The sequence below is a fragment of the Salvia hispanica genome, chromosome 1 (assembly GCF_023119035.1).
Source record: "Salvia hispanica cultivar TCC Black 2014 chromosome 1, UniMelb_Shisp_WGS_1.0, whole genome shotgun sequence".
Taxonomy (NCBI): domain Eukaryota; kingdom Viridiplantae; phylum Streptophyta; class Magnoliopsida; order Lamiales; family Lamiaceae; genus Salvia; species Salvia hispanica.
The window spans coordinates 30,075,594-30,083,593 of NC_062965.1; the positions used below are offsets into that span (position 1 = coordinate 30,075,594).

An 8,000-nucleotide genomic window follows, 5' to 3' on the forward strand; every position below is an offset into this window, starting at 1 on the left:
CAATGTTGACATTTTTAATACACTAAATCGATGAGTGAGCAAGTTAGCAATATAAAAAAAGTTAGCATTTTAACGTACCTCGGATGAGGAATATGTGAGCATACAATAATTTTTAAGGATCTATTATGTGATTGGATAATTAATCTTTTTTTTCCATAGGCAACAGGCCACGCCACGGTGAACTCAAATCTGTGACCTTTGATTCGGACATCCATCACTCTATCGTTTAGCCAACACATGCACACGATTGGATAATTATTCTTAATTTTTCGTATAGTAGAGAATGAAGCTCACTCCTTAAAAGATAAAATTTTGCCAAAGAATGGAAGTGTGTTAATTTTGTGAAATGCACCAAAATGAAATAAATGAGACCATTATTTGGAGACAAAGGGAAGTAATTGTTTAAGAGAAGGGATTTATTGATTACATGATTACATCTGACTGTTACTAAACAAAAACATAACCATCAATATATAGGCTCTACTTCATATCGTGCTCCTTTATCATTCTCATTATACTCTTATTACATAACTCACTGCTAGGTCTCATGTCATTATCTAATATGCAGCAGAAATTACATGAAATGGATCTAGATTCAGAACAAGTATTGTGCGCTGACCATTTAAACACAACAGTAAAGCTTACATATTGCATAAATTAATTTCCATGATCATTCGAAGAAGAGATGGATGGCGGCAGAAAGATTGGGATGTAGAGGTTTATGCAAAAGTAATCTCAAAGTTGCTAGAATTGTTATGATGGAGCAAAGATGCAGAATCAGTTGCATCTGTAAGCCAACTCTCTTCCTTATTTCCTGTAATTTGGTTTGGTTGTGATGGTGGAATCTTTGGAATCTGCAGTTGTTCAACATCAGATTCTAACATACCCAATACTTGATTCATTGATGGACGGTTATCTGGACTCATCTGTATACACCATAATGCAACTATTGTCATCTTCCGAATAACCTCATTCTCATCAGTGTTATTGTTTTGCTCCACCTTTTCAATTTCAATCTCCTCACCTTGGTTGATGTGGTCATATATCCAATATGGGAAATATTTTGTAGAATCATCGTTATTTCCTCTCAACTCTCTGTTTAACCCCACCATTTCGATCAACAACATCCCAAAACTATACACGTCCGCCTTGGAAGATACTCTGCCAATACCTCTGTTGATGAGTTCTGGAGCAACATACCCTATAGTTCCTCTAGCAGCAATTAAGGTCACTGTCTCCTTCTCTACGGAGCATAACTTTGCTAGCCCGAAATCAGATATTTTGGGAATGAAGTTATGGTCGAGGAGTATGTTATGGGGCTTGATATCAAAATGAAGAATTTGGATGCCACACCCTCGATGTAAATATTCGAGCCCTCGCGCTATTCCAACTGCAATATCAAACTTTGTAGCCCAGTTTAAGGAACTCATTCTTTCTTGATTCAAGAGATACTTATCAAGAGAACCATTGGGCATGAAATCAAATATGAGGCCACGCTTGGAGTCTTCTACAACATATCCAACTAATTTGACCACATTGACATGATGTATCCTTCCAATAGTTGCTATTTCATTCATAAAGTCGCTCCCACTTCCTCCGGCGTTTCCCAACATTTTTATTGCTACATCATGCCCACTTCGAAACTTTCCTTTGTAAACACAACCATAACCTCCTTCACCTAATTTTTCTTGGAAACCTCTTGTCATTCTCTTTATGTCTGAATATGAATATCTGATTGGTAATAGTTTGTTGTCACTTTGAAGGTAGGATTCTATTATACTATATTCAGACAAATGCCTTCTTCGAAATTTGTAGATCAAAAACCACGACACGAACAGAAAAATGATAACTCTTGGTAACACGATGATGAGCTCTGTCATGAGATGAGTAACAAACTAAAAAAAAATCATCAAATATTCAAATGCATATTATGCTCCACAATATTTTCAGAAGTAAAAGGTGCAACACGGGTAAGGTACGACCCAAAATTGAATTTAAATTAGATATACTTCACCAATCCCAACTAGGAGATAGTAACACATTTTTCATAAGATGAGACATTTTTATTTTTGCAAAGTAACTTTTCTCTCCAATTAATATATACACATTTTTATCCTCAATTTAAATATTAATTCACTTTTTCCCTACATTTAATACTTACATTTACCTTTTCCCCCTTTACTGAAACACATTAACCAACAACTACGAAAATCACATGTCAACTAAAAAACATGTCATCTTACTCGTGACTGAGGGAGCATATAACTTTAAAATAATTATTCCGCATCTTGTATTTCTTTCCCCCTTCATTCATGATTTATTCCACATCTTTTAAAATTTGAATGATAAATCACGAAGTTTAAAAAGGTTTTAATTTATTCCATCTACCGTATTTATTTTATCTTTTTATTAGTAATATTACTTTAGCTTTTTAGCCTCAAAATGTGTTTAGTCGTTCACGTCATCACATTAATACACATTTGCGTCATTACCATCCATATATCACCAAAATTTTACACATGCACCAACTCAAAATTGGATTTTCCCAAAAAAATTCATAGTGGGATGATTGCGAATTTAAAACTTCATGATTTGTTATTAGAAAATTTTAATAACATTACTAAAACTTAGACCAAATTTACAATTTTACAAGCAATAAATCATTTAAAGAATTATGTGCAAAACACACGCTTCCTACTATATTAAGTCTTTCTTTTTCAGGGTGCAAGTTCATGTAATATGTGCTAGCTGCTAAAATAAAAGTTGAAAACAAGCCTCAAAATGCACACATTAATATTTCATTATCTGACTCATTCTTTATTTATTTAAATGAATTTTTTTACGAGAATGCACTAATTTTTTGCTAATAATAAATGTTGCGGGATACATTTATGTGTGACATAGGTCAGTAGTTCAACTCAATTCCTAATTCCTAATGAGAGTTTTTATGCATCCACTTCACATCTTCCATTACTCAAAGGATATTAATTAAAAAAATACTTGATTTACTATCATCATTACTTCCACTATTTAAAAGCAAAACAAATGAAAATTATGATTCCAAATTTCTTCACAAATTTGAATATAGTACTAGACTACTAGTATATAACTTAAAATGACAACTTCAATAAATTAAAGAGCGTACCGATGATGAGTACTGGTAGTTCATTTGGTGGATCTCCGGATCTGAGCACATATGCAAACAAAAATATGTATGCATGAGTAAAAATACATACAAAAAAACACTGAAATGCAAGGCTTCTTACCGTAATATATAATTACATTGAAAATACCAACTATATCATATGAGAGTAGTGACACAGTGGCGAATCCAAGGATGGCAAATACAGGAGGGCTTACAAATGCACATAACATACCTGCAATTTATGTGTTTCAATCTTCAAATTGTTCTGTCTCAATTAATATCGGAATTATAGTTGATCAAGAAAACAGTAATGAGGGAAACATAGTATAAAATGAAGAGCTTACCAAGAATGGCAAAAGGAATTATGAGATACCCTGCATATATACGTAAAAGAGTAGGATGATCAGGACCATTTTCCAGGATAATTACCAAAATATAGTCATGATATGCTTACACAAAATTCCTAAGATTTTGGGTGGTCCCCCTCCTCCACAACTGCTGTGGCAGAAGGTGAGTTCAAATCCATACAAGAGGGACTCGTGGATTTGTGAAAGCGAAACGTTGTTCAAATCCTTAAAATCCAAGGATGTCATCGCTTTGAGGTCTAGTCTACAGGTGTATGGCACCTCTGAGACCTTCATGCGGCCGACCCTGATATATCTGTGATGGGATGAGTTAGAGATGCAATGAGTAGTGATATCAGTAAAAAGGGATGAATTCCTCAAGGAAGTTGGGCAGCTTATAAAGTTAATAAGGAAGGGTTTACAATTATAGGGAGGAGGGCCAGAACAAATTGGGAATCCGTAAGGAAGATATGAGAAGTCATAGGAAACTGTAGAAAAGGCAGGAAACGAGCAGATGTCGTTATTGTTTATGGAAGCATCGACCAGCCTAATGGAGTTGTTTAGGTAGCCAGTGTCGTTGCTGTAGGTGATGGCTTTGACATAGTATTTTTGTGAATTAAGAGAGACTGAGGTCACATTATTTTCACATGCTAATTCAAATCTTGGATCACCGCACTTGTTGCCTTTGAGGTGGAAAGGGAGGCTGATATTGTGGATGATGCCGCAGGAGGCAGGAGAGCAATTCGCATCACAAGGGTTGAACAATATATGGAGTGAGAGATTGAGGAAGATGAGGCTTGGATGAGTTGTGAACATGGCTGATTGAATTAATCAATTGATGATTAACAAAACCAGACATAAAGATATATGTATATGTATTAGAATGGACATGACCAGACGCCAAGCAAGACTAGTGAGCAACTGATGTTGAGTGGTTGATTATGAGCATACCATAAACAGATGGAAAATCAAGTTGGTAATCGACATAAGTACCATCCTGGACCAACTAATTTAATCACGACACTTGACTGCTGAGAAAATAAGAAAAGTCTAAACTGAAGTAATTATTTCCTTGATCTTTCCTGTGTTGTCTTAGCCTCTTAGGCACTACATATTCCAATGACAAGGATAAAACATCCAACTAGTTTGACAAAAATGACATGGTAGATCCTACATATAGTTGCAACCAATCACTTGCCATATTTTTACTTAAGATCATCTGTGCAGCATAATAAAATCAATGTCATCTTTCGTACAAGACTCTTTCTACTCCCCGTCTCATCACTATTATGCAACAATATCCTGAAACTATACACATCCGTCGTGGAAGAGACTCTGCCAGTACTTCTGTTGATGAGTTCTAGAGCAACATACTCTATGGTTCCTTTAGCGTTCGTTAAACCCTATGTTCTTCCCTATGGAGCATAATGCTAACCCAAAATTGTATATTTAATTTATAGAAATTTTAAGGTTTAATGTAAAATAAAGGATCTAGATATAATAATTACGATTCTTGGAGCCAAGCCGTGATGCATTTGTGGTTTGTGCAGCCGGTGGCTTCATTGGTGACGGTCTAAAACCGTGCATAGGGGTTGGGGGCAGGGTATTTTACTTTTTTATTTAAATTTTGAACTAAAAATACTCATATGATTTGCAATCAATTTTATCTTTTCAATTATATTATCTGAAAAGGATCACAATAATCTCAATTTCTGAACTAAGTAAACACGTGGAATTTTTATGACTAATAAGTACTAGTACTAGTATTTCAGACTATATGGAAATTCATCAGTTGTTAATTATTCAAACTTTGACCTGAAGACTATGTAAGTACATTAACTTCGCATGCCTGATATAATGATTTTGCGCGTTACGACTGGTCCGAATTGACGGTGTTTATTTTAGCTGCAACTAAAATCGGAAAAAAAAAAATAGATAGAACTTATTGAAATGGTGATAGCTAAAACTGTATCTATTATCTCGACTTTTCCATATTTTCGTGTTATGATGGGAATCTCTTTATAAGCCCATATATATGGGCCAAGGTGGAGTAAGATTCATGGTCTTAACAAGGGGGTTAAGTCTACTAAGTTGAAAATTTTCTTTTTGCCAATCGTTTGCAAAAGTTTCTACTGGTGCATTAGTCCCTAAAAAGTAACAACTATTTCTTCATTAGTTTTTATCTCTGAAAAATATGGATTTTTAAATTTTATACTAATATTTAAATAACATATTACCTCTTAAAGCAATTTTATTTACAATTTATATCACTACATTATACTACAAATGATGTAAAGTTCACTCTCTACTAAAACTGTTTTACACTATCTTCTCTCTCTCTCTCTATTTATATATATCAATTATACATTAAAATTCATGTCAAATCAAATGTTCATACCTTTTAGGGACGGCAAAAGCAATGCCGAAGCCACACTGGAGCCTAAGGGCCCATGGGCCCCTTAGCAATTTGGATTATAACTAGATATATTATATCTAAGTATGCACACGGTTCAAAAACCGCCGATTCCAAATGGCCCACCTAGGCAATTTGGATGATAACTAGATATATTAGATCTAAGCATGCACACGGTTCAAAAACCGTCGGTTCCGATTCGGAAACGGCGGTTCACAGTTCACAAAATCGTTGAACCTGAACCGGCCCGGCAAGGGTTTAGGTGGTTCCGGTTCCGGTTTAAAAATCATCCGGTTCTGGCGACGGTTCAGAACCGCCGATTTTTGGCCAAAACCGGCAGATAAGAGTTAGTTCGGTGGTTCGATTTTTTTTTTTTTTTTTTTTTTTTTTTTTTTGCATTTTAGTCTTTATTTATCTATGAAATGTGCGTAAATAAAATTCAAATAATAATAATGAAAATTGTAATTTTATTGATATACATTTAAACGAGACTACAAGTTACAACAATTATAATTTACAAAAGACTTGAAATCTTAAACAATAAATTTAAATATACTTATAAATTTCAACGAGACTACGACGAATCTAATTACAAATTACAAAAAAAATTTAAAGTTTTGAACAATAAATTTACAAGTATATATTCTTGGTCGGCAAAGGAGATGTTTCTAAATAACTAAATTGAGGACAACTTTAGCAATTCAACCTTAAATGTTGAGTTTAGTCTAACAATCAACAATCATGGTAGAATTGTCAAAAGTTTTCCAATTTAGTCTTACAGAGAAGTCTCCTCCACCGACTAGAGTATATACAAATACAATTATTTAATTGTATTTGCATATTTTTAAAGTTGAAACAAATAGAAGAAAAGAAAGAAATAAAGGAAAAAGGCCTTGAGCTCAACTTAAACTTAAAATTTAAATTGAGGTGCCTACGTATCTTCAATGCTCAATTGCATTGGGGAATCAAAGTCCACGTCTTAGCTTATTTACCTATTTGGCTTGGCCGGCGGTTGACGGTTGGCCTGCGCTTCATCCTTGGTGTATTCTTCATCTTCTTCCTCAACATGAGTGTTGGAAGAAGATCTCATGAAATCAGGGACATAATATATGATTTGATTGAGGAGTATATCTCGCCAAGAATAGTGTATCATTTATTGTAAATTAGGTTTACCTTGTATAGGAATACCTAGCCTATAAATATGTAACCTTGTTCTATACCGAAAGGTGAATAACAACGAATCCTTTTCTACCAATTCTACATGGCCTCAGAGCAGATACGATTCTGGCTCAGAAAACTTTCATCATAGCCAAATACCAATTCTCGACCTTTTTTTCTCGACCCAGAATAAACCGAACCCTACACCAGAAAAATGTCAGATACAGAGGAGGATACCAAACCGAATCTAGAACAGACCAAGAGTTTGAGGAATAGCAAAGGAATCACCATAGCATTCAAGTTGAATGGAAGGAATTACCCCCTATGGTCTCGGCTGATGAAGGTCAAGATAGGGGGCAGGGGAGCATACCATACATCCGAAACGAACCCCCAGAGGCAGGGAGCAAGGGGTTCGACGAGTGGGAGGAGAACGACCTTGTTGTGTTCTCGTGGATCGTCGACAACATTGAAAACGAAATCGTCGCCGATTTCGCGCATCATCTGACATCCAAGGCTTTATGGGACAACCTTGCAGTCACGTTCGAGAACAAGGCAGATCGTTACCTCATCTACGACCTGGAAGAAAAAGCAATCAACATCAAACAGGGCAGTCTCGATCTAGAGACATATTACCGGAGGATCCACGGATTGTGGATTAACATAGATCGTTGTCAGAAACAACCTATAAACTGTTGTGACAAGGGCATCGATCAATTTCGAACCCATTCGAACGATAAGCGTCTGATTAAGTTCCTAACCGGATTGAATCAGGAGTATGACTCGATTCGGCGGGACATCTTGAAGGAGGACCTGTTAGAGTTTGTATACTAGAAATCACGTTTCGAGTGATTGAATATTGTAAAACTCTTATTTTATTTTCCAATGAATAAAACAGATTATTTTTGTCATAATGTTGTTATGTTTTACATTTAATGGATGT

At 35.2% G+C, this 8,000-nt stretch overlaps 2 protein-coding genes across 3 annotated transcripts; one reads left to right on the forward strand and one right to left on the reverse strand.

Moving 5' to 3' along the window:
- Positions 1-408: 408 nt before the first annotated feature.
- LOC125202171 (rust resistance kinase Lr10-like) lies at positions 409-4,299 on the reverse strand. 2 transcript variants are annotated; one of them, XM_048100528.1, is made up of 5 exons: positions 3,600-4,299; positions 3,490-3,519; positions 3,294-3,377; positions 3,146-3,186; positions 409-1,895 (listed from the first exon to the last, which is right to left on the reverse strand). In XM_048100528.1, the coding sequence occupies exons 1-5, from the start codon at positions 3,784-3,786 to the stop codon at positions 720-722; spliced, it is 1,518 nt and encodes a 505-aa protein (XP_047956485.1). In that variant the 5' UTR covers positions 3,787-4,299; the 3' UTR covers positions 409-719. The 2 variants fall into 2 exon arrangements, with proteins under 2 accessions (XP_047956485.1, XP_047956484.1); XM_048100527.1 differs by having other exon boundaries at positions 3,267-3,377.
- Positions 4,300-7,384: 3,085 nt separating this feature from the next.
- On the forward strand, positions 7,385-7,891 carry LOC125193856. The gene has a single exon (XM_048091783.1). The coding sequence runs from the start codon at positions 7,385-7,387 to the stop codon at positions 7,889-7,891; it is 507 nt and encodes a 168-aa protein (XP_047947740.1).
- The last annotated feature ends 109 nt before the right edge of the window (positions 7,892-8,000 follow it).